The sequence below is a fragment of the Triturus cristatus genome, chromosome 4_2 (genome assembly GCF_964204655.1).
Source record: "Triturus cristatus chromosome 4_2, aTriCri1.1, whole genome shotgun sequence".
Lineage (NCBI taxonomy): Eukaryota > Metazoa > Chordata > Amphibia > Caudata > Salamandridae > Triturus > Triturus cristatus.
In genome coordinates, this window is record NC_140586.1 from 626,891,015 (window position 1) to 626,918,124 (window position 27,110).

Genomic DNA, 27,110 nt, shown 5'->3' on the forward strand with positions numbered 1-27,110 from the left:
AAGTCAAGTTGGGGGAAGGGTACTAGGCAGAAGTCAAGTTGGGGGCAGGGTACTTTTGGAAAAGGGTTGGTTTTCAACCAATAGAAATGTGTCATTACATTTGAAAAAAAGGGGGAAGCACTGAGATTTGAAACTTACATGTATATGTGTGGAAAAATAGAGGGAAAGTTTGCCATTATCTGGTTCTGCTGAGAGGAGAGAGGTGTACAGAACAGAGATCCTGGCTCTGATAATCTGCTGTTTGAGTGACACATTTCTTTCACAACTAACTAATTCTAAAGGTGAGTTTACAGTTTGAGAGGGGATGTATGTGGTAACTTAAGAAATGAATAATAGAAATGGGAATTGTTTTTGTTGTAGTTACACATGGTGGATTCATAATGTGTCAGTCTGTAAAAGAGATTTTCACTTGGCCCGAAAAAAAAAGAGCAGTAAGTGTGCTTTCAAATTGGCAAAGAAATTTCGTTTTGGCACTAATGTGAAAACATGACTGTGTGTGCATAGAAGAATTATAGGCAGAAATGTATTGCGTCTTGCTCTGGTGATTTCACAGTTGCAGTAGATGGAAAAGAGGAGCGAATTTTTGGGGGAAGAAGCAGAGGTTTAGCACACACCCATGTGCTTGCCATGTATAGTCATGCACAGTAATTAGAAGCGAGTGGGGTTTTCAGGTTTAAGTCTGTAATGCAAATACATTCAGCATCACTAAGGCTGGTTGCCCCTGCTGGAGTGTAGGCAGTCACAGAGAATACACACGGTGGTGGTCTGAAAAAAAAACTGCTTGGACATGTGCATTTAAATAAATTTAAAAAAAAGGTTTCAGAATGTGTCAGTCTGTAAAAGTGATTTCAAATTGAAAAAAGAGATATACACTTGCCCCCGAAAAAAAAAGAGCAGTAAGTGTGCTTTCAAATTGGCAAAGAAATTTCGTTTTGGCACTAATGTGAAAACATGACTCTGTGTGCATAGAAGAATTATAGGCAGAAATGTATTGCGTCTTGCTCTGGGGATTTCACAGTTGCAGTAGATGGAAAAGAGGAGCGAATTTTTGGGGGATGAAGCAGAGGTTTAGCACACACCCATGTGCTTGCCATGTATAGTCATGCACAGTAATTAGAAGCGAGTGGGGTTTTCAGGTTTAAGTCTGTAATGCAAAAACATTCAGCATCACTAAGGCTGGTTGCCCCTGCTGGAGTGTAGGCAGTCACAGAGAATACACACGGTGGTGGTCTGAAAAAAAAACAGCTTGGACATGTGCATTTAAATAAATTTAAAAAAAAAGGTTTCAGAATGTGTCAGTCTGTAAAAGTGATTTCAAAGTGTAAAAAGAGATTTTCACTTGCCCCCGAAAAAAAAAGAGCAGTAAGTGTGCTTTCAAATTGGCAAAGAAATTTCGTTTTGGCACTAATGTGAAAACATGACTGTGTGTGCATAGAAGAATTATAGGCAGAAATGTATTGCGTCTTGCTCTGGTGATTTCACAGTTGCAGTAGATGGAAAAGAGGAGCGAATTTTTGGGGGAAGAAGCAGAGGTTTAGCACACACCCATGTGCTTGCCATGTATAGTCATGCACAGTAATTAGAAGCGAGTGGGGTTTTCAGGTTTAAGTCTGTAATGCAAAAACATTCAGCATCACTAAGGCTGGTTGCCCCTGCTGGAGTGTAGGCAGTCACAGAGAATACACACGGTGGTGGTCTGAAAAAAAAACAGCTTGGACATGTGCATTTAAATAAATTTAAAAAAAAAGGTTTCAGAATGTGTCAGTCTGTAAAAGTGATTTCAAAGTGTAAAAAGAGATTTTCACTTGGCCCGAAAAAAAAAGAGCAGTAAGTGTGCTTTCAAATTGGCAAAGAAATTTCGTTTTGGCACTAATGTGAAAACATGACTCTGTGTGCATAGAAGAATTATAGGCAGAAATGTATTGCGTCTTGCTCTGGTGATTTCACAGTTGCAGTAGATGGAAAAGAGGAGCGAATTTTTGGGGGAAGAAGCAGAGGTTTAGCACACACCCATGTGCTTGCCATGTATAGTCATGCACAGTAATTAGAAGCGAGTGGGGTTTTCAGGTTTAAGTCTGTAATGCAAAAACATTCAGCATCACTAAGGCTGGTTGCCCCTGCTGGAGTGTAGGCAGTCACAGAGAATACACACGGTGGTGGTCTGAAAAAAAAACAGCTTGGACATGTGCATTTAAATAAATTTAAAAAAAAAGGTTTCAGAATGTGTCAGTCTGTAAAAGTGATTTCAAAGTGTAAAAAGAGATTTTCACTTGGCCCCGAAAAAAAAAGAGCAGTAAGTGTGCTTTCAAATTGGCAAAGAAATTTCGTTTTGGCACTAATGTGAAAACATGACTCTGTGTGCATAGAAGAATTATAGGCAGAAATGTATTGCGTCTTGCTCTGGTGATTTCACAGTTGCAGTAGATGGAAAAGAGGAGCGAATTTTTGGGGGAAGAAGCAGAGGTTTAGCACACACCCATGTGCTTGCCATGTATAGTCATGCACAGTAATTAGAAGCGAGTGGGGTTTTCAGGTTTAAGTCTGTAATGCAAATACATTCAGCATCACTAAGGCTGGTTGCCCCTGCTGGAGTGTAGGCAGTCACAGAGAATACACACGGTGGTGGTCTGAAAAAAAAACAGCTTGGACATGTGCATTTAAATAAATTTAAAAAAAAAGGTTTCAGAATGTGTCAGTCTGTAAAAGTGATTTCAAAGTGTAAAAAGAGATTTTCACTTGGCCCGAAAAAAAAAGAGCAGTAAGTGTGCTTTCAAATTGGCAAAGAAATTTCGTTTTGGCACTAATGTGAAAACATGACTCTGTGTGCATAGAAGAATTATAGGCAGAAATGTATTGCGTCTTGCTCTGGTGATTTCACAGTTGCAGTAGATGGAAAAGAGGAGCGAATTTTTGGGGGAAGAAGCAGAGGTTTAGCACACACCCATGTGCTTGCCATGTATAGTCATGCACAGTAATTAGAAGCGAGTGGGGTTTTCAGGTTTAAGTCTGTAATGCAAATACATTCAGCATCACTAAGGCTGGTTGCCCCTGCTGGAGTGTAGGCAGTCACAGAGAATACACACGGTGGTGGTCTGAAAAAAAAACAGCTTGGACATGTGCATTTAAATAAATTTTAAAAAAAAGGTTTCAGAATGTGTCAGTCTGTAAAAGTGATTTCAAAGTGTAAAAAGAGATTTTCACTTGGCCCGAAAAAAAAAGAGCAGTAAGTGTGCTTTCAAATTGGCAAAGAAATTTCGTTTTGGCACTAATGTGAAAACATGACTCTGTGTGCATAGAAGAATTATAGGCAGAAATGTATTGCGTCTTGCTCTGGTGATTTCACAGTTGCAGTAGATGGAAAAGAGGAGCGAATTTTTGGGGGAAGAAGCAGAGGTTTAGCACACACCCATGTGCTTGCCATGTATAGTCATGCACAGTAATTAGAAGCGAGTGGGGTTTTCAGGTTTAAGTCTGTAATGCAAAAACATTCAGCATCACTAAGGCTGGTTGCCCCTGCTGGAGTGTAGGCAGTCACAGAGAATACACACGGTGGTGGTCTGAAAAAAAAACAGCTTGGACATGTGCATTTAAATAAATTTAAAAAAAAAGGTTTCAGAATGTGTCAGTCTGTAAAAGTGATTTCAAAGTGTAAAAAGAGATTTTCACTTGGCCCGAAAAAAAAAGAGCAGTAAGTGTGCTTTCAAATTGGCAAAGAAATTTCGTTTTGGCACTAATGTGAAAACATGACTCTGTGTGCATAGAAGAATTATAGGCAGAAATGTATTGCGTCTTGCTCTGGTGATTTCACAGTTGCAGTAGATGGAAAAGAGGAGCGAATTTTTGGGGGAAGAAGCAGAGGTTTAGCACACACCCATGTGCTTGCCATGTATAGTCATGCACAGTAATTAGAAGCGAGTGGGGTTTTCAGGTTTAAGTCTGTAATGCAAATACATTCAGCATCACTAAGGCTGGTTGCCCCTGCTGGAGTGTAGGCAGTCACAGAGAATACACACGGTGGTGGTCTGAAAAAAAAACTGCTTGGACATGTGCATTTAAATAAATTTAAAAAAAAGGTTTCAGAATGTGTCAGTCTGTAAAAGTGATTTCAAATTGAAAAAAGAGATATACACTTGCCCCCGAAAAAAAAAGAGCAGTAAGTGTGCTTTCAAATTGGCAAAGAAATTTCGTTTTGGCACTAATGTGAAAACATGACTCTGTGTGCATAGAAGAATTATAGGCAGAAATGTATTGCGTCTTGCTCTGGTGATTTCACAGTTGCAGTAGATGGAAAAGAGGAGCGAATTTTTGGGGGAAGAAGCAGAGGTTTAGCACACACCCATGTGCTTGCCATGTATAGTCATGCACAGTAATTAGAAGCGAGTGGGGTTTTCAGGTTTAAGTCTGTAATGCAAATACATTCAGCATCACTAAGGCTGGTTGCCCCTGCTGGAGTGTAGGCAGTCACAGAGAATACACACGGTGGTGGTCTGAAAAAAAAACAGCTTGGTTTCATAATGTGACAGTTTGTTATACAGATTTTCACTTGCCCAAAAAAAAAGAGGAGTTTGTGTGCATTCAAATTGGCAAAGAAATTTCGTTTTGTGACTATTGTGAAAAGAAATGTAGTAATATATTTAAATACAATAAAGAATTTTTTTTTTAGTTTTTTTGCAGGTATTGCTGAAGAACAGTGAACAAAATTTAAGATGCCTACAACATCTCGAGTTCAAAAAACGCTAAAAAAAAAACTATATTTGAGGACAACTGGAGGACCAAAGTTAGTAGAAGATGCTGATGTTGGGAAAAAGAAAAAATCTTCTGGTAAGCAAAAAAGACAATTCCTAAACAAAATATTGAAAACAAACAAAAATGTACAAAATGTCTGTTCTCGGAAAAATGTAACAAAACCTACAGAACAGCAAAAAATTGAGGATTTAGTTAATGCAAATATACCTTCTGCAATTGAAAAGTTTAACATAAACAGAAAAACAGCATTTAAAGAGATACGTAGAAAAATGTTTCAGAGAAGAGTTATGTCCAATTTGATAAAGGATATAAAGAAATATAAGCAAAAGGCTAAATATTATAAGAGAAAAAAAGAAATTGAAGCCATTGCAGCAAAGGCATTAGAATTAAAAAGGAAACTATTCATATTAATTTTGAATAGGATGCGTACATTAGATAAAATGGTTAATGTACTGAAATCACAAAGCAAAAGCAAAAGAGTAGTGAACAGAACAAATTTTTGTAAAGTGTTTTTAGGAAAGTGGATGCATAGCTCAAGTAGTGAACCTTTTTTTAATGAAGAGAGCTATTTTCAAAGTAATAGTTTGCTGCATGCAGTTGACACCAGAGGTCGTTCATACGAAGTAAAAAATGGTTGCATAATGGAGAAGGAGATAATGGTTCCAAGAGATGAGGTACAAGTGATGGCAGATGAGGCAATGGGGAGACGTCCTAAAGCCCCAGTGTACACTTGGAATTGTAGTAGTATTTGCACTGTGCGTCAGGAATCTATTGACAGATTTCGAGAGTTTCTAAGAGAATATAGTAAAAAAAGTGTAAAACAAAAGATTAAGGTGCTTCAAAGTCTGGATCCATGCAGAGTGAGAGAGAATACTGGTTTGCAGGGTCATTCTCTTGCTTGTCTATCTAGAAAAGTGTGCAATAGTGTTTTCCATCATTTTAGGATGCTGGCTGTTCATCATACTGAAATGAGAAAGTTTGTGAGACGGTTGTATTTTGCCAAAAGTCCAGCAATAAAGTTAAATGAATTGAATAGGGCTCTGTTCCGAGGAACGGTATCAGATGTAGAGAAGGTTGTTGATGAAATTCAGTTTTGTTACTTTGGTCCTGAACAAAACAGTGCAGAGAAGGACACAGTAAATGAGGCAGAAGTGGAAGAGAATGTAGAACCTTGTGTAAGTAAGACATTTAATGATCACATAACAAAATTTGCAATAGTCTCTAATGAAAGACCAAATGTTACTTGTATTTGTTGCCGCAGAACTCATTATAGAAAACAAACTAGGAATGTTGATCTCTACAGAAAGAGTGAAAATGAAGATAATTATAAGTGGATGGATTTTGCAACATATATATTTCTTGAAAATTGTTTTGAATTGGGTGAAGATCAGCGTATTTGTAAATACTGCTACAACAAGTTAGAGGAAAATAGAATGCCGACCAGAGCTGTACATAATAATTTAGAATTGGATGCTATTCCTGCTGAACTTTCTGAATTAAATACATATGAGTCTATACTCATTCAATGTGTTCATCCGTTCCAGACCATAGTACGTATGGAGCCCAAAACTGGTAAATTACCTCCTTCAGATTTACTGAGAGGTTTAAAAGGTAGAGTGGTGTATTTGCCCTTGGATTTGAAAAAAAATATGGAAACTATTGATGCGGATACTTTGGAAACTGAACCATTAATTATTCTGGTTAATGGTGTACCTACAAAGAATAAGAAGATTTGGCAGGAGCTGGTAGATGTGCGGAAAGTACAAAGAGCAAATTTGTATTTGAAAAAAAATAACAAATGGTATGAATCAATTTATATAGTAGAAGAAGAAGAAGAAGAAGATTTACAAGGAGATACAGAAACACCAAGTGGACAAATTGAAAAAGTGGACAAGTCAAAGGAAGAAGAAATTTATGAACATTTTAGCATACATCCTCTCCATTCGAAAGAAGTTATGGGAGACAATATTGATCTCTTTCAGATGAAGAAAGCAAAAGGAAATCCCGTGAGTGTATGGGAGGAGAGCTTGGAAGCTCGATGTTTTCCTCAGCTGTTTCCTAAAGGAAAAGGAGGACGATACGATGAACGTCCGGAACAGATTCCAGCTTCTGAGTATCGGACTACAAGACTATATGCTGAAGATCCCAGATTTCGACAAAGTATCCCTTATTTGTTCCATCTTTTATTTGAAAGCGACTTGTCTGCACTGTCTTATGCAGTAAATCACATTTTAAAAAGTGGAGTACATTTACAAAATGTGTCTGCTAAGGATTTTATGGAGAAAGTGCAGCACCGAGATGATCATTTGGAAACACAACTGATCAATCTGATGGCTTGTCAGCGTGGGACAAATGAATATTGGTACCGACGCCATGGTGAACTAAAATGCATGTTACGCAATTTAGGAACACCAACATGGTTCCTTACCCTAAGCTGCGCCGAGTACGCTTGGGATGATTTACTGGATTTTCTACGAGAGGCCAATTCAAACATTGAAAACATCGAATACAAGACAGCAGGAGAACTGTGCTCATTGGATCCGGTTAATGTTTGCAGATATTTCAATCATAGATTTGAGGCTATGATGTCCTTCATCTGCAATAAAAAAAATCCACCCCTTGGAGAAGTAGTGGATTTCTTTTGGAGAAAAGAGTACCAGGCAAGAGGTGCTCCTCATATTCATATGCTGCTGTGGATCAAGGATGCCCCAAAGTTTGGAACAGATACTGATGAAGCAGTGTTATCTTACATTGAAGAATATGCAACATGTGCTATACCTAAAAGCACAGAAGAGTACAAGTTAAAGGAGCAAGTTCTACGTTTCCAAAGTCATCGGTGTGGAAAATACTGTCGACGGAAATACAAGAGCAAAGAAAAATACTACACTAAATGTCGATTTGGATTTCCTAGACCTGTTCTTACAAATGGAAGAGTCAACAGTTTTATGTCAGCTGTGAGACATACTATCACAAGAAAATCACCTAAGAATACCTACAACCTTAAAAGAAAAGAAGAATCAAAAAATATAAATGACTACAACCCAGTCATTTTATCCATGTGGAACGCTAACATGGATATACAGTATGTTGCTGACAATTCCATTGCTGTTGCTCGATATGTAACGTCTTACATTACGAAATCAGAAAAAACAGAATTGAAGGAAATGTGGGAAGAGATTTCTCACGAGAAGACTGTCAGTAAGAAGCTGTACAGTTTCAGTTTGAAGATGTTATCGCATCGAGAAATTGGATCCTACGAATGTTCAGATAGATTATCTTCTGCAAGTCTCTACTCGAAGTCAAGAAGAATAATTTGGGCAAGTTTAGGCCTTGCAGCAATGAGAAATCGGGTACTGAAATCTGTTGGAGAAATTGAATATTTGGCACAGTTCGAACCTGAAAGTACAGATATATTGAAAACAAACATGTTGGACACATATTATCCCAAGAGAAGTCATCATCTGGAGAACATGTGTCTCTATGAAGTGCTGCAGAACTACATTTATTCACGGAAAGCTGCAGAAGACATCAATAATGGAAAATATAAAGTCGTTGGTGAAGAAGGATGTTTGGTGAAGCAAACCAAAGGAAGTTTGATAAATCACCGGAAGCTGAGTTGCGACACTACCGACAAGAAAGAATTTTACTACTTGGCTCTTTTACAGTTGTTTAAACCATGGCGTTCAGAGGATGAACTACTGGGAGAATTCCAGAGCTATGAAGATTCTTTTAATGCTTGCAAAGACAGCATACAATGCAGTACATTCTCAACTTATCTGCAAATGTTAAATGAAGAAATTGAACAGGAAACTACAATTGCAGCAGAAATTGCTAGAGACAGTTCTCAGGACAGCCAAAGTTCAGGAACATACAGTCAAGATCCCCTAGGACAACCAATCGTTGAAAATGAAGCATCAATAGCCATGAATGAAGTGGAAACGGCTATGAATCAAGCTCAAGAAGAATTTATAGACTTAGAAAATTTGGAAAGACAACTGAATCAAGAGCAGCAACAAATTTATGAAGAGATCAAAAACAAAATTGATCACGGATTTCTACATGAAAAAAAAGAGTGCTCATGCACATCATTTCATCCAATCAGGATGTATGTAAGCGGACAAGCTGGCACTGGAAAAAGTTTCCTAATTAAAGTCATCAGAAGCTACCTAAAGCAAAAAACAGATTCTACTTTGTCTTGTGTGGTTACTGCTCCAACTGGGTTAGCAGCATATAACATAAAAGGAATCACCTTACATCGTTTGCTAATGTTACCAGTGGAGCATGAGAACAAAATACAATTCAACAAGCTAACTGGAGAAGCATGCTTGGAAGTTTCAAGAGTATTGAAGAAGATGCAAGTTCTCATTATTGATGAGGTGAGCATGGTATCAAACTTAATGCTTCCCTTTGTGCATTTAAGAATGCAGCAAATTTTGAAGACAGACTATGACGTGTTATTTGGTGGAAAACACGTCATAGTTTTTGGGGATCTTTTGCAACTTACTCCGGTTAAAGGACAACCAGTGTTTAATACTGTGACACATGAAGACACGAAGAAGTCATTGGGAAGCATCGGTAATACAAATATTTGGTCCTTCTTTGAGTACAAGGAACTTACAACTAATATGAGGCAAGCAAACGATGAAGAATATGGAAGTATTCTGAAAGATATCAGGATTGGACTACTCACAGAAGCTGGCAAAAAAGCATTACAGACTCGGCTGCTACATAATTTATTTCCAAAGGAAGAAATAGTTGCAGAGAAGATATACAAGAACATTGCAGAAAACAAAAGTGTCATCTGCTTAATGCCAACTCTACGTGAATGCTCAATATTCAATGAGGAGCTTTTGAAATTGGAAAAGGAAGAGATCAGGAAATTGGAAGCAGTGGACAAAATTGAGGATGGAAGAATTACTGTCACAGTAACAGGCAAACTGAAAAATAAATTGGACTCACTAGAGAAGAACATCTCCAAAACAGCAGGATTAGAAAAAAATCTATATGTTTGCATGAACTGTAGAGTGTTTTTAAGGAGAAATTTGGATGTTGAAAAAGGCTTAGTAAATGGAGCGATGGGAAGAGTTGTGGGTTTTATTAATTATCAGAAAAAAGATGGAATTGAATGGTTAAAAATAAAATTTGATCAGATAGAGGAAGTTAAAGACATTTGTCGTTGTTCAGTTCGTTTCATGCTTGTGAAAGACTTATATGTACGTAGGAAGCAGTTTCCGTTTTCTCTAGCATATGCTGTAACTATTCACAAGTCTCAAGGATTGACTGTAGATTGTGCATTTGTGAACATTGGATCTAGTGTGTTCAAAGAAGGTATGGCATATGTTGCTTTGTCACGAGTCAAAACATTATCAGGTTTATTCATGATAGACTTCGATGACTCAAAAGTTAGTGCTGATACAAACTGTGTAAAGGAGTATAATAGATTAAGAAGAAGCTATGCTCCTCATTTAGGTCAGTATCCTGTGTTGGAGAAACGTGTAGTTTCTCGTAAAAGGAGAAATGAGAATATCTGTAATGAAGATGTAGAGAAGAGGAAAAAAAAGAGGAGTGATGTAATTGCAAGCAAAAAGAATAAGGAAAATGAAGAACAGGTTGTAGGATGTCATTTTGAAAATAGCTCTGGTGTCAACTGCTACGCAAATGTAGTGCTGAATGTTGCTTTTTATCTGGAAAGTTTGCAAGAGCAGATAATAATAAATCAGGGAAAAAGATTCTGTTCAGAGCTCAGTCTCCTTTTTCAAAAGCTGAGTAAAGATAAAACTCAAATAGAAAGTGCTACTGATATTAGAAAACTTTTAGATGTATGTTCAGGACGAACACAGTTTTCTCAAAATGAACAGCAAGATGCTCACGAATTTTTGATGTATTTTCTTCAGGTAGTGGAAGAAGAAGGAGTTCCCATTGACATTTTTTTTGGTCTCTCTTATAAATGGGAACATAGTTGTGATAATTGTTATAATATAAGTGGTTCTATTGTTGATAATGAAAGGTTTATTTATTTGACATTGCCAGAGAGTAAAACAGTCACTTTTGCAAACTTAGTTAAAGATGCTAATCATAGCATGAAATGTGGTGAGTGTAATTCTGACATGTTATCAACATTAATTTTAAGGGAATACGGACAGTATGTAATTTTAATGATGCAACGATGTAGAGCTGATGGATCAAAATTGGATACTTTAATAAAGAAGTTTACAGGACAGCAATTATCAATTTCAGGAAAAACTTTTGTAACTGTTGCAATAATTTTCCATGATGGACCTACTGTTACTTCTGGACATTACACAGTTTATCTAAAATGTGAAAAAGGATGGACACTGTGTAATGATTCCCAATTGATTTTCAAACAACGTTTGCCTTTTGATTTAGCAAATTCCTATCTAATCTTCCTGAAACCTAAATTTTAGAGAGACTTGGCAAGATCTGGACAAAATAATTTTACCATTTTACAGGATTACCATTGCAATTTTGTAGAAAAAAGATTTTTAAAATTATCATTTGGCCTAAAGGAAAGATAACCAATTGTAATGTGGACTTTTTAAATTTTTAATGCAATTTTGAAAAACCAATAATTTAGAGATTATCGGTAACTTCTGCACATTTTAAATTTTGGAATGTTATTGGACTGCCACTGGAAATTTTTTCAAAAATGATTTCAAAAATTACTATTTGGCCATGTGGAAAAGTAAGCAATTCTATTGTGGACTAAATAAATTATTCGAAAAATTTTCGTGAACCAAAATGTTACAGAGAATCGGTGAGATCTGGACAGATTAAACTTTAGAATTTTAATGGTTTTCCCTTGGAAATTTATTCCAGGGAAAGAATAAAAAATACTATTTGGCCTAAAGGAAATAAAATCAGATGTATTTTGGAGTTATTTGAGATATATTATTGTGAATGTACTTCTGAAACAAAAATATCAGACGGTATTTTAAAGAAAAAAGTATTGTTTTTAGATGACATTTTTTAAGAATAATATGCATTTCTGTAATGATAAGTTTAAGTGAGAAGAGATTCTGGGCTTTTTTAATACAATCTTTGAGATTGTTATTTTTTTTTGCCCGCTGTAAAATGATGAATGCAATTGCTTTCACAATTTATAGTGAAATGCAATATATTCTGAAAACAGCAAAAATAAGGCAAAAATATTTTTTGGAAAAAAATGTAAATATGTGTACTGTATTATAAAATGTTTTAAAAATATTAATACTTTTTTCTTTTTTTTCAGATCGATATAGAAAATTTTCGTAAACTACAACCATTTTAAAAACTATTTTTTAAAAAAACAAATGAATAAATATTTTTTTCAGTGAGTATGGTAAGTCAATAGTAATAATTGTAGTCTTTCAAGGACCTTGTAATGTGAAAAATGATTTTTAGTGTTTTTTTTAAAAAATAAAAAAAAAGGTACGCTTACCGTACGCGTACGGTAAAAAAAAAAAAAAAAAGTTTTTAAAAAAAAAGAAAAAAAAAGATGAAAGATAAGGTTGGCTCTTAAAAGAACCGTTGTGTTCATGCAGGGACAGAGGAAAGAAAGATTGGGAATATTAGACGGTACGACAAGTGTGCTGATCTATTTTACTGTTCACCAGGGAAACACTGGTCTCCCTATAAGTAATTAGATCGTGACAAGTGGCGCACCGTACTTCAACCCTCGCAAACCGAGGGTTAATTTCCAGAGGGCCAGCAAAAGGAGATTCTCCCCCCACAGATGAAGGGCTCACCTGACCTGCAGAAGAAGGAGTCTGCCCTGCAGATGATGGTCCAGGCTGAGCTGCTGTGGATGTACTGGCTCGTCTTTCTGAAGAGTTACCTCCAAAAAGATGACCATGTGTCCTTCTGTGTACTTCTTTGAGGTGCCTCATCATGGTGTGATTCCCAAAGGAATACTTCCTGTCAGGATTACCTCTAGAAAGTACACGCTTACACAGAATGCAAGTAACTAAGGGTGCATTCACCTTTTGCTGGCCTTCTGGAAAAGTAAAAAAATCCCAAACATAAGAAGGCTTTACTTTCCTCGCTCTCTGCCTCAAGACAGTGCTGCTGGTGCTAGCCTCACTCTCAGAAGGGCTCTGCTGTTCTGCCATCGTATCCCAAAGACAAACCAGCTCCTTCTCCTAAGGGATCACAAGCAGAAATGAGGGGAATGGGTGTGGTGTAGGAGAGTTCTAGAACTGAAAGTAGTTTCAACCAATCAAAAGTTGTGTTTCAAGATCACATGACCTACCGTACGCTTACGGTACGCTTACGGTGCGCTTACGGCAAAAAGTACGCGTGCGCGTAAAAAAGACACGCGCTTGCGCACATGCGCATAAAAGTCATTTCCCGGCACTTCCGCGTAACGTGCGCGTGTTGCGTAAGCGCGCACGCGTCCCACGCGCAGTACGCGCGGCTACGCAAAGTGCGTAACTATACGCAAGCAGCGTAGATAGATTACGGACGTTGCGTAAACCGTACGCTTACCGTGAGCTTACGGTACGCGTACTATAAAAAAAAAAAAAAAAAAAAAAAAAAATCTGGAAATAAATTTTACATGTTTATTTTAAAAAATATATATAAAAAAAATATTTAAGGATTTTAAAAATTAAAGCATAGTCTTTATAAAAGATAAGAAAATTAAAATAAAAATATGTTTGAAAAAAATGAAGAATATAAAAAAAAAAAAGCATTTAAAAAACCTTGCAAATTCACTGAAAAAACCATGGGTTTCACACACGTTATAGTTAGGAATTAGCATTTAAAAAACCTTGCAAATTCACTGAAAAAACCATGGGTTTCACACACGTTATAGTTAGGAATTAGCATTTAAAAAACCTTAGAAATTCACTGAAAAAACCATAGGTTTCACACACGTTATAGTTAGGAATTAGCATTTAAAAAACCTTAGAAATTTAGTGAAAAAACCATAGGTTTCACACATGTTATAGTTAGCTGGACATTTTACTCGTAAAAAACCAATGAAATTGCCCCGTTATAGTTAGTTCAGCTAACTATAACTCGCGCGCCCGCAATGCACTGCTGATGACGTCACATATTACATCACTCATGACATGGTCAGTGACATCACTCATGACATCACTGATGACATCTCAAATGACATCACTGATGACCTCACTGATGACATCATCCAGTGAATGTGTGTTTTTCTGAAAATTAAATATGTTTTATATATGTATATCTCAAGGTTGATGGAAGAATAAATGGGTATATTACTGTCTAAATGGATGATTTGTTTTTGAAAAATTGATTGTGTAACTGACTGATTAAGTGTATCATAGTGAATACATGGCTTAGTGAGTAATGTTTAAATATGTAAATATCTGTATCAGTCTCTCACTTTGTGTATAAGTGGCTGCATGGGTTGGTGAGTAGCTACATGGGTGTCTATATAGGTTATTAGTTGTTTTTTTGAGTATCAGTCTGAGTGTCTGCATGGTTCGGTGGGGGGTATTACGTAGTGCATCGGTGCATGAATGAGTGACTCACTGTTTGTATGTGTTGAACAGAGCATGTGTGCAGGACTGCATGGGTGGATGAGTGTGTGTATGGGTGTGTTAGTGAGTGAATGACTGTCTCAATAGTGTCTTTATGAGTGACTACATATGTTTTAAACTAGTATATGTGACTATTGGTGTATATATGTGAGTATATGTGAGAGTGAGAGATTGAAAGAGTTCCTGTATGAATAAGTATGTGTTTCTATAAGTGATTGTTTAAAAGACTAAGTATGTGTAAGTTTCCGTAGAAGTAAGTGTGGTGGTGTGTGTATAACTGTATATGCAAGTAAATGTATGTTTGATTCTTTATTAGCATGAGTGACTATGTGTGTGAGTAACTCTATGGATGAGTGGCATTGTGTAACAGGATGTATAGATGTATGAGTACATATGATGAGTGAGTACATGTATGAGTGACTGTATAGGACTGTTGGTGAATGAGTGGATGTGTATGTGGATCTTAGAATTACTGAAGAGGTTGTTGTAACTGGTATTGGTATGTCCATTGTTTTGAAATTTTTAGTCTCTATTTTTGAATGTGTGTATCAAAGCTTATATTAAGGTGAGAGGAGGTCTGCCACTCTATCACAAGGATGATGTCATCAGTGAGGTCATCAGTGATGTCATTTGAGATGTCATCAGTGATGTCATGAGTGATGTCACTGACCATGTCATGAGTGATGTAATATGTGACGTCATCAGCAGTGCATTGCGGGCGCGCGAGTTATAGTTAGCTGAACTAACTATAACGGGGCAATTTCATTGGTTTTTTACGAGTAAAATGTCCAGCTAACTATAACATGTGTGAAACCTATGGTTTTTTCACTAAATTTCTAAGGTTTTTTAAATGCTAATTCCTAACTATAACGTGTGTGAAACCTATGGTTTTTTCAGTGAATATATATATATATATATATATATATAGCTCTCTCTCTCTCTCTCTCTCTCTCTCTCTCTATATCTATATATATATATATTGATATATAGATATATAGATATATATACATATATTACCTACTGGCAGTCGCCAGGAGGTAGTTATAGTTAGGACCTTTTTTCCATAGGAAATCTGCAACATTCTATTTGGAATAACTTTGGAGCCCGTTGACGAATATTCGCAAAATTTTCAAAACTTTTGGCCAGCTCCGGTCCGCTCCTATCCTGAAAGTTTCGGGATGATTCGTGTAGCGGGGGCTGAGAAAAAAGGGGGTTCCCAAAACGTGTTTTCCCCATGCAATTTCCCATAGGACCTTTAGCCGCAGCTACAGCCCGAACTGCTGAACGGAATTACACCAAATTTGGCAAAGAGGTAGTCCTCAGTTCAGACTCGTGCCTTTTGCTTAAATGGTGTAAATCTGTTCAGTAGTTCCTGAGAAAATTACATATAAATGTACATATATATCTATGGCCTCTGAGGATCCGCGTACCGTATGCGTACCCAGCGCGCACCCTGCCGTGCACGAGCTGCTTTCTAATGACTGTCAACACTCCAAATCAGGAAGTGTTGGCAGCCATCTTGTGCCTCGGTAGAACCGAGGCACAAGAAACCCCCAAAAAACCTCACAAAACACGAAAAGGGGGCAGGGTAGGAACACCCTGACCCCCTAGGCCTGCTCAGGGGGTCCCACAAGGACCCCCAAGGCCCAATAATTTGTTTGGTTTTTTCAAAACTAATGGGGCGCTACGCTCCGCTCCTACCCTGAAAGTCTCGGGGGGATTCGTCAAGCGGGGGCTGAGATAAAAGGGGGGTCCCAAAACGCGTTTTTCCCATGCATTTTTCCATAGGACCTTTAGACACAGCTACAGCCCGAACGGCTGAACAGAGTTCCTTGAAAATTGGCAGAGAGGTAGTCTACAGCTCATGGAAGTGCCTTTTGTAGGTTTGGTGTAAATCTGTTCAGTAGATTCTGAGAAAATAGCCTTTAAATCAATATATATATCTGAGCCAGCTTACGGTGCGCTTACGGTGCGCTTACCGTACGCGTACGGTGACGTGCGCGAGCGCGATTCTGATTGGCTGTTAGATCTTAGTAAACATTCGAATCGGTCGAAACCAGGAAGCGGCGGCCGCCATTTTCTCTCTCGCAGTCTGAGAGGGGGTTAAAAAACAAAGCCAAAAACATGTAAAGGGGCTGTTTAGACAGCTCCTAAGCACCTAGCCATGTTGAGGGAGTCCTCAAAGATCCCCCAAGGCCAAAAACGGAATTTTAATTTTTTCGATAATTTCGCCGATTACGCTTACCATACGCGTACGGTAAAAATTAATTAAAAAAAAAAAAATTATCCATACTCTCTCCACCCCATGTGCAATTGGTGCCCGAAGTGCCCCATTTGCGCATGGCATATTACATACAGTGAAAAATTAAAATATTACCTTTCACAACGAAGCGCATCATATGTCCTCCATGTGCGCACGGTGCGCGAAGCGCATCGTGCGTACATGGCCCATCTAGCGTAACGTGGGCACGCGGTGCGCGTAGCACACCGCATGCCCACCGTGCGTGCACGGCACTAACTGCGTAAAGTGGGCGCGCGGTGCGCGCACGGAACGAACTGCGTTAAGTGGGCGCGCACGCCACGAATGGCGTAAAGTAACTTAGCATTTAAAAAAACGTACAAATTCACTGAAAAAACCATAGGTTTCACACACGTTATAGTTAGGAATTAGCATTTAAAAAACCTTGCAAATTCAGTGAAAAAACCATAGGTTTCACACATGTTATAGTTAGCTGGAAATTTTACTGATAAAAAACCAATGAAATTCCCCCGTTATAGTTAGTGCAGGCAACTATAACTCACGCGACCGCAATCTTCTGCTGATGCTAATACTGTATTTAGACACTTATTTGCCCATGTCTTCTTCCATTAAATTTTAGCTATACATATATTACAAATATTTTTTTTTCATAAAGACACATATGTCATCAGCAGAGGTTTGCGGTCGCGTGAGTTATAGTTGCCTGCACTAACTATAACGGGGGAATTTCATTGTTTTTTTATCAGTAAAATTTCCAGCTAACTATAACATGTGTGAAACCTATGGTTTTTTCACTGAATATATATATATATATACACAAAACAGTCCTCAATCGTTGGGCCGTCAACCCTGCAGGGTGGACTCAGCTGCGGTGACAGAGCATCCCTCAACAAGAAACAAAGGGTGCTGATTGCTGAAGCCAATTCATGGTGAAAACAAAGTGTTTAATTATGAATTGCAAGGATGCATGTTCAAGGATCTTTTTCTGATGCGTTTTGGCAATAGTGCCTTAATCATAAGTGCAGAGGTATCAAGACACAGGTGCTTATCAATCCATGCTTCCACGTGACTTTGGGACACTTTCCTACCAGTCCCAGAATGCATAAGTACAGTATTCACATAGTAAAATCTTCTGTGCTGCAGAGCTTATTCAAATATTACTTAATAGCTTCCTTTCACCACAGTGCAAGAGCAGTTCTAATTATGTCAATGCATTCCTTTTCAAAGTGCCACATGCTTTTATTAAAAAAAATGTAACATTGTATTGCCATTTTAATATACATACTGACAATCATTACAATGATGGAGCATTTCGTAGTGCATACAATAAATGACCAAATCATACTTTGCGGTGGTATATCTTTTACATTTGGGAATGAGTTCCCGCCCCCTTTGACAGTTATTGGCATGTTATGCATTACATTACAATCTTTGTTTGACTCCCCAGCATGGTCAATCGCTATCTTCCATCCCTTGTTCTTCTTGTGGTGGTTCGCAGATATCACCACGGAATCGATTCCAGTGCTCCCATACCTTATGCCATCCATGTCCCTGCACCACTGCCGATGTGTCGGGGTCACTTCTGACCCCCAGTGTTGTGCTATATTACGCTTCGCTAATGCCAGGCCTAGTGTTACCCAATACTGTGCTGCGTGATTTAAGTCTGTTGGCTCCCATATGTTGAGTAAACACCTTTTTGGTTCCGGTGTGATCCCTACTCTAGTGACTCATGACATCGTATTTATGACGGTCTCCCAGAAGCGAGTAATTACAGGGCATTCCCAGATCATGTGCCAGATGGTACATACGGTGCCGCACTGTCTGAGGCAGAGTGGACTATCTGCCCTACCTAGCTTATGTATCAGGAGTTGTGTGTAATATATAAGATGTAGAATTTTTATTTGCACTAATTGCAATGTCGAAGGTATCAACTTCCTTCGGGGTTGCCAGGGCCATCTGCCAGTCGTCTTCGTCTAACTCTTCCAAATCTGTTTCCCACCGTTCCTTAAGGGTTGTCGTGGGGTCTGGCTGATTATTTATTAGTTTTCTGTATGTCAGGGAGATAGCTCTTTTACTGAGGTGTTCTGTTAGGAGTCTATCTTCCAGTGGGCAGGCCTCCGGAAGCTGCATGACTGCTGGAATTGCTGCCATTAGTGCATGACTAACCTGTGCGTATCTGTAGATTTCTGTCTGCGCTTGTTTGTAGGTGATCAGTTGGTCAAACGGGATAACCATGCCTTTTTTCCACAGGTCTCCCACTCTGGAGATACCTATCAGGTCCCATTGGTGGAACCCCTTGGTGTTTCGTAGTTTCCCTAATGCTCGGGTGTCCCACAATGGCGTTGCTTGCGTGATAGTCCCCTCCCAAACCAGTGTTCGCTGTGCCGTATACCAGACATGTATTGTGTGAGCCATGGGGCCTGTGTGAGTCGGACGTTTATTTCTGTTATATAGCGCTCCCATGATCCCTTCACCTCCTAGAAGATGTCTGTCCATACGAAATGCTGGGTCTTCCTGTGGCGCATGAAGCCATTGATTTATCACAATGAGCTGTGAAGCCCAGTAATACATTTGAAATATGTGGGAGGGCTATACCTACGTCATACCAGCCTTTCACAAGCTTCTTCATAGCAATACGGGCGGATCCACCGCCCCATAGCAGTTTAGTTTCTTCAGTGCGTATCATCGTGAAGTAGGAGGGGGGGACAGGAAAAGGGGTGTTTTGTAGCATATGAAGGAATCTGGGCAGTGCCATCATATTGAAAAGGGTCGCTCTGCCCAGTAAGGTAAGTGGTAGAGAACGCCAGTGTTTGACATCCCGTCGGAATCGCGCCATGGGTTTCATAAGGTTTTCTTCCGTAAAGAGTGTGATCTGAGGGGTGACATATATGCCAAGGTACTTGAAACCCTGTTTTTCAATTTGTAATTCACAATTGCGTGGCAGTCTGGGTGGGGGCCCATGTAGGATATATAAAAGTGATTTCGACCAGTTATAGGTATAACCTGAGGCCCTGCCATATGCCGCACAAATATCTAGTAGGCAGTTGATGGAACGCGATGGGGATGTAAAATATAGCAAGACATCAACAGCATATAGTGATATGCGATCTTCCCAACCGAATGTCCACTTCAGTCCTCGGATAACCGGATCCTGGCATATCCATGCCGCCAATGGTTCCAGCACTATCGCGAACAGGAGTGGGGATAGCGGGCAGCCCTGTCTCATGCCTTTGCCAAGTGGAAAATCCATCGAGATTCGGCCGTTCGCCACAACCTGCACCATAGGTTTATTGTATAGTAGGTGCACCCATTTGAAGAATTTGGGGCCAAACCCCATATGTTGGAGAACGGCAAAGAGGAAGGGCCATTCGACCATGTCGAATGCCATGCATGCATCCAGGGAGAGAATAACTGCATCTTCCTCAATCGTCGATTCTCGAGCCATGACACTATGTAGTCTCCGGAGATTCAGGGCCGCACTCCGATTAGGCATGAAGCCTGACTAGTCCAGATGAATGAGTGTTGTGAGATACAGCTGTAACCTGAGTGCCAGCGCCTTGGCCAATATTTTCGCTTCAGCGTTCATTAGTGATATTGTAGGAGAAAAGGATCTGCACTTATGTTGCCCCCACTTTTTTTCTGATGTATACACTGGTTTCTGGCTATAATCAGGCTGGGTCCCTGCTAATCAGGGCCCCAGTCTCTCTGTTCTCTCTAAACAACTTTGAGTGCATACTAGATGCACTAGTGATTGGATACTGTGGTACCTTATGAGCCCCTAGTATATGGTACCCAAGGTACCAAGGGCATAGGCACTTCACAGACCTACCAGGGGCTGAAGCATGTATTATGCCACCCCTGGGAAGCAGACTAAATCTGACACCACAGGCCTGCTACTGCAGCCTGGGTGAGGTAGTGTTAGCACTCCTCACAGAGGTATAGGTTCCTATATCTCACCATACACACACATATAAACCTATCAGTCACCCCTAAGGCAGGCCCTATCAATCCTGAGGGCAGGGTGCTTGGTTTACAATGTGAGGGGGTGCCTCTGCATGAGCAGGACCCCTCTGCAGCTGGCAGGGTCTATTCCTTGTGGCTGTTTGTGGATGCGGTTAAACCATATACTCTTAAGTGCATTATAACCTCCCGGTTAATGGTAACTTTGGAATGACTGCATAAAAACATGTCGTGTTTGGTGTCAAACATCTTGGAATCATACCCCCACACCAGTAACTGGTGTGGGAGTATGATACCACCCTTCTAGAGGGCATGACATGTACCTACTGTGGTAACACGATAGAAATCTGAAAGAGCCCTGGCATCACAAAATGGATGCCACCAGCACAGACACTGGGCTGCCCTCCTGCTGCTGACTGGGGGAGTCAGCAGTAGGCTCCTCTGTGCATATGCCAGTTCAAACCGGTTCAGGGGCTACCTGCCCCTGCTCTGGCGCAAAACTGGACAAAGGGAAGTGGGTGTAACCACCCCTACCCTGACCCTCCCAGAGGAGTGGTCATAGAGCTAGTCCCTCCCCTATCTTCACCATCTTCACCTGCAACATTGACTTTCTTCAATCTACACAAGACTTGCTGTTGCCAAGGCTTGTTGGCTCCAATCCAGTTGCTGACACCGCCATCAGCTGCAGACGTTGTGGGACACTCCGAATCCAGCTGCTGGTCATCATCGATCTCTCCTTGACCTCGTGAGCGAAGAGTCAAAACACCCTTGATCACCTGAAATCACCCGACATCCGTGGGCATCCATCTTCCTGGCCCCGAGTCACTGGCACTGTCACTTCAATTTTCAGGTCTTCAGCATCTCGAATCCACCCTTGGATTCCACCGGACACTTCTTCAGTCGCCGCAAGCAGCAAGTCTTCTTTGGTCTCTAGAAAACAGCGATGCGACCCGACACCAAAAGACACCTATGCACCCGGCTTCCCTGAGTGAGGTAACTCGTGCACTCCGGTGCCCTAGTGTGTGTTGGCCCTCCAATTACTTACCTTGTAAGTGGCTTGCTTGTAGACTTCCTCGAAGTACCCTAAAACTTTAAAAATCAAACCGCGACTTGCTCCATTGTAATCAATAGGGAACCCGCGGCTGTGTTCACACACTGCATGCGTCTCTCGTGGGTCTGTTACTTACCTGCTTTCACTGCAGTAGTGAAGCCCCAGCGATTCTACAGGCCCTAGGCATTGTCATTCTGCAAGTCGACTTTCCTAAACCTCTTTTTTAGTATATGGTCTGGTACGCCCCTAGGGCCCCAGCCATATTGGTGCTTAACTTATTGTGAAATGTTGATATTTGAATGTGTTCCTGGCTTCTAATCTCGTAAAGAGGTTAGTAGAGTGTGTCTAGAAATAAATACATATATATTTGATATATATACCTGTGTGGTGTCCTTTCATTTGGTAATTCAAGAGATTATAAGGTAAAACAAGCTGCTTTACATTCCTCTGAGACTTAGCCTGAAGGCTGCTCTCCACAGCTACCTCTAGGATAGCTTTCTTTAAAAGGTTGTCTTAAACCTATCTACCATAAGAGTCGAATTGGACTGGTGCAAGGTGGCCACTATAACTAGTGACCAACATATGCCAGGCCAACTTCTCACAGATATGTGTCGATAAGACGTGCATTCCAGCGGAGGCTTGCCCGTCTTGTGAATCGTCACGATGGTCGCCAGGCGTTGGTCTCTGGGTAATTCCCCTAATTAGGTCGCAGTTCTTTTATATAATTCCACCGGGATACCATTTGGTCCTAGGGCCTTTCCCGTATTCAGCGCACCGATTGCTAAGGTTAGTTAATCCGGAAATAGCTCGGCCTCAAGCACCAAGGCAGCGTCATGTGGCAGTGTAGGCATGTGAATGTCTTTCAGGAAGGCTAGGTTGTCTTCAATTGTGTTATTGGCTGTGGACGTGTACACCGTTTCATAATGTAAGGTTAGTGCGTCAACTATTTGCTGGGGGTCTGAGGTCATGGTTCCATTATCCAACCCTAAGTAATTTTTTTTTTTTATTATGCATAATTAATTAAAATCATTGCATATAATGATCATACAAAACAAACACAATTTCCTGGTAATATAACATCTGTACATTTGAATTAAAAGAAATACTTTTCTAAAAATCAGGAAATATTATACAATATAAAAAGAGAAAAGGTTAATATTCATAAAATGTGCAAGATAGGAGGAATTTGCCGATCAACCGGAGAGTAATCGCTGTTTCTTTAATCCATTAGCGAATTATTTTTGGATGTTTAATCTTTTTTCTGTGATATCAAAAAATTTTATCAGGCGACAATTTAATTGAGTAACACTCGGATTAAAACATAGAAGTATTGCTTGTCTGCAGGTCCTCACACCATGCTCAATAAAAAACGGTTTTAACAAGGATACCCTTATGTCCTTCAATTCTTCGCATAAACAGATGATGTGGGTAATGTTCTCATCACCTAGACCGCATAATCTACATTCACTGTCTTGTCCGGTAGGTTTCCATGGCGGCAATAATGTTTTTATCGGACCGACCCCCAATCTTAACTTCAAGAATTTTTGTTTGGTATGGATCTTTATTCCTAGGTTTAAATAGGTTTGAGGGTTGCCATTTTTATAATTGTTTAACACTGTCCATCCATGAGTTCGTCTTGATAATATTTCCTTATCTAATGCGAGGGAGATGCTTTTTGTTGCTTTTGTCACTAGTTTTTTAAAGACATTGTGGGATACTGAAGTATTCCATAAGTTCTCTAAGCCCAGTTTCTCAATTGAATCTTTGAGATATTTATTAGATAGGGATTTGTTGTTTCGTATTAATTCTGTCCATAAAAGGTCATTTAAAGTGCCTTTTTCAGCTAGTCTGATTTTGTGCCAGCTTTTTGCATAGGCTCCCATTCTCTCCACTGTTTGATTTTGAACGCCAAATTCCAAACGAAGTTGGGCTGGAGAGACATATCTTGGAAGTTGGAATATCACACGATATGCTGTTGTTATAATATTATTTAGCGTTAAAGCGTCTCTCCCTCTCATTTGTTCGCTCCCATATAAAATTGTAGGCTGAAATTTGGCTCTCAATATTTTTAAGAAAGGTTCCAGGGAAAGATCTGGTAGCTGATTCTTCAGTGGTTTGAGTGCCAGGCAGGATGTCATACCTTTATTTTTTAAGGCTTCCAGCTGTGGTTTGCACGAGTTGTTGTGATCCAAAAGGATCCCCAGATATTTATAAGTAGTGGCTTGATGTATTCTTTGCCCATCCAAGTACCATTTTGGCATGGATTTTTTATGGTAATTCACTACCATAATTTTAGTTTTTGATTTGTTAATGTTTAGGATGTTTCTTTTAGAAAAACTGTTAGTTGTATCCAAAAGGCGCTGTAGGCCAATAGGAGTGCGACTGAGTAAAACTAGGTCATCGGCATAAAGTAGGTTTGTCAGGGTTTTTCCTCCTAGTGATGGACTATGGGATGAACATTTGTCCAGTTCTTCTGGCAGATCAGCCATGAAGAGGTTAAATAATACTGGTGAAAGGATGCAACCTTGTTTGAGGCCCTTGTTTGTTTGAATTTTTCTCGATAATCGCAAGCCTTCTCCCAGTTTTATCCTAATCCATGTTTCTGTATATAGATGTCTGAGTTGATTCAGAAGTAGCGGAGGTATCCCCCATTTTGCCAGTTTGTCCCAGAGTATATTTCGGTCCACATGATCGAAAGCTGCAGCATAGTCTATGAAACAGAGGTATAATGTATGTTTTTTCTCTCTTGCAGCATCCATAAGTATGGACAGGGCCAAGATATTTGTTGTTGTTCCTTGGCCTTTTTGGAAACCGGTCTGTGTTATGGGAATGATGTTGAATTCAGCTGTCCATCTTGTGAGTTCTTCCAGAAGGATCCCTGCATAATATTTGGCCTCTACATCTATTAGGGCAATTAACCGATAGTTATTTGGATTGTCGCGACCGCCTTGCTTATATATCGGGCTTACAATTGAACCTCTCCATGAGTCTGGTAGTTTCATATATGATAGGGCATGTCTATAGACTGGCTCCAGAACTTTACTCCAGAAATCCGGATCTTGCTTAAATAGCATTGGAGGAATTCCATTAGGCCCAGGTGCTCCTACTCTCCTACCTTTAGCTATTAGTTTTCTAATAAGATGTCATTCTCTATCTGAGTTATCTTCTGATGTGCTCATTAGGTTTGATTTAATCAGCTGATCTTTGTTCTGTTCTGGCAAGTAGAGTGTTTTGCATCTTGCCTCGCTTGTCACTGTTTTACTACTCTCTGGGGTTAATTTAAGGATAGAGTTTCTTATTGTTGGTTTAAGGGTAGAGTTTCTTATTGTTGCACATGTTGTCTGAGTGTCCGCAGTTGGTTCCGAATCATTGAAATGTTGGTATAAATAAGTGTACCATCTTGCTTCGGTGACATTAGAGCTTAACCCGTGATGACCTGGTCTCAGCAACATTGAGACCTTCTTCCAAAATTTAGTGCTGTTTTTTTGCTTTGCCTCGTAATATAGTAATGTCCAATCTTTGTGATTTTTCTCTTGTTTGGCTCTCCATCTTTTTTGCTTCAATATTTTCCTTGTTTGTCGCAAGGTATTTTGCAGTTGCCAGTCAAATGGATGTTTACGTAATAATTTCAATGTTTGGTTCGTGATACGGGTCAGTCTCTTAATTTCCGGGCATTTCACTATTTTGTTGGGATTGTATGAGGCTGATTTTTCCTTCTTCTTTGATTTGCTCGGAAATGCCTCACTGAGAGTTTTGGTGAAATTATTCCAGCGTTCTAAAGGGTTGCAACTCTTTTTGTCCGATTGTGCATAGAGTTGTTTTGCGGTTGCAGCAATTGTCTCTATATTTTCCGAGTTGCATCTTATTCTCTTGAGATTGATGGTATTAGATTGGACTATTTCTATTGCTGCAGAAAATGACTCTGCTGGATTGGCTCTCAAAGTTAGCTCTTGAAGAAAATGGTCACTAAGATCAATGAGCCCGATTCACAGAACTAACTTAAGACAAAATCCTAAACTTACTACTTTTGGAATTCACAGAAGTTAGGATTTTGTCTTAAGTTTGTCTTAAGACAAACTTAAGACAGACTTAAGACAGTCTTAAGACAGACTTAAGACAGTCTTAAGACAGACTTAAGACAAACTTAAGACAGACTTAAGACAGACTTAAGTTAGGATTTTGTCTTAAGTTTGTCTTAAGTCTGTCTTAAATCTGTCTTAAGTCTGTCTTAAGTTTGTCTTAAGTCTGTCTTAAGACTGTCTTAAGTCTGTCTTAAGACTGTCTTAAGTCTGTCTTAAGTTTGTTTTAAGACAAACTTAAGACAAAATCCTAACTTTTGTGAATACCAAAAGTAGTAAGTTTAGGATTTTATATTAAGTTAGTTCTGTGAATCGGCCCCAATATTACCAATTTCAAAGGCTGTTATATGATTAACCCCTTCCATGCGGGGCGGATTCCCCCGCTGTGCTGACTGCTGCTTGCGCGGGCGTGGTCATGACGGAACGGTTCCGTCATGAGCACAGCTCAACCGACGCTCATGACGGAACCGTTCCGTCATGAGCGTCGAAGGGGTTAAAAAGACCTAAGGTCACAAAGGTATAATCCAAGTGTGTTGAAGTTTTTGTCGTATGAAAGGTTGCCGCCGGTGGTTGGTCCTCGCTGAAGCGGCCATTCAGAGCTCTCATATTGCGGTGTTCTAATTCCTGTAGAAGTTTTTTTGCAGCTCTAGTCCTTTTAATTTTTGGTCCGGGGGTCTGATATCTCTTGAATAAAGTCTGGGGTTTGTGCCGTTTCTATAAGATGCATATTAAAATCACCTGCAAGAATAATATGGTCCATTTTTTCTTCCTCCATCAACCTGTCCAATTCGGCAGGTAATTCTATAATAGCTTTTTTCTTCCCTTTTGGATGTAAATAGATATTTATTATTATTACTGTCTGTATTTGTTTATTTAATTTCAGCTCTATTTTAATGGCTTGCACGCTATTTGGAGGTGATATTTTAATGGTTATTGGTATGGTTTCTCCTATAGTTGTTACTGAGGTTAATATCGATAAGCCTCCTGAGCTGCGACCTAGATTTGAGGTCTTAGTAGCTAAAGTCGAGAGTGATGCAAATCCTTTCAAACTAAATGGTTTTTCTTTCCATGTTTCTTCTAAGAGTATTATGTCGAATTTTTCTATATAAGTCAAAAATTCTTGCTCTGACATTTTAGCCGATAGACCATTGATATTCCAGGTGCATATTTTTGTCCCACTTTCTTTAGTTTGTGGCAAGTGAGTACTTATTCCATCAGGTCATTTATTGACCGCTATTGTAAGAGCGCGCTGGTTACCTTGCCAATTATTGTCTATTAAAAGTTGTGGTTGAGTAAATTGAGGAACGTTTTTTACTATTGTAGTTAGCAGGTTCGCATCCCTATTGGCTCCGGGGCTTCTACTTCTAGCGCCTCTTAGAACTGAATTGATTGTTTTATCTGTGTTAGTTGTTCTGTTTGTTAGGAAAGGAGTTGGATATGATGGTATTATAGCTAGCTCCAAATCTATTCCCCAGTTTTTGAAGCACTCCTTTTCCTGA

The 27,110-nt window shown here is 39.4% G+C and overlaps 1 protein-coding gene across 1 annotated transcript; it reads left to right on the forward strand.

Moving 5' to 3' along the window:
* The first annotated feature begins 171 nt into the window (after positions 1 to 171).
* Positions 172 to 27,110, forward strand: LOC146834769 (uncharacterized). Its single transcript, XM_085599945.1, has 3 exons — positions 172 to 281; positions 4,664 to 8,410; positions 27,035 to 27,110. Exons 2-3 carry the CDS (start codon positions 4,707 to 4,709, stop codon positions 27,108 to 27,110), a joined length of 3,780 nt encoding a protein of 1,259 aa, XP_085456071.1. The 5' UTR covers positions 172 to 281; positions 4,664 to 4,706.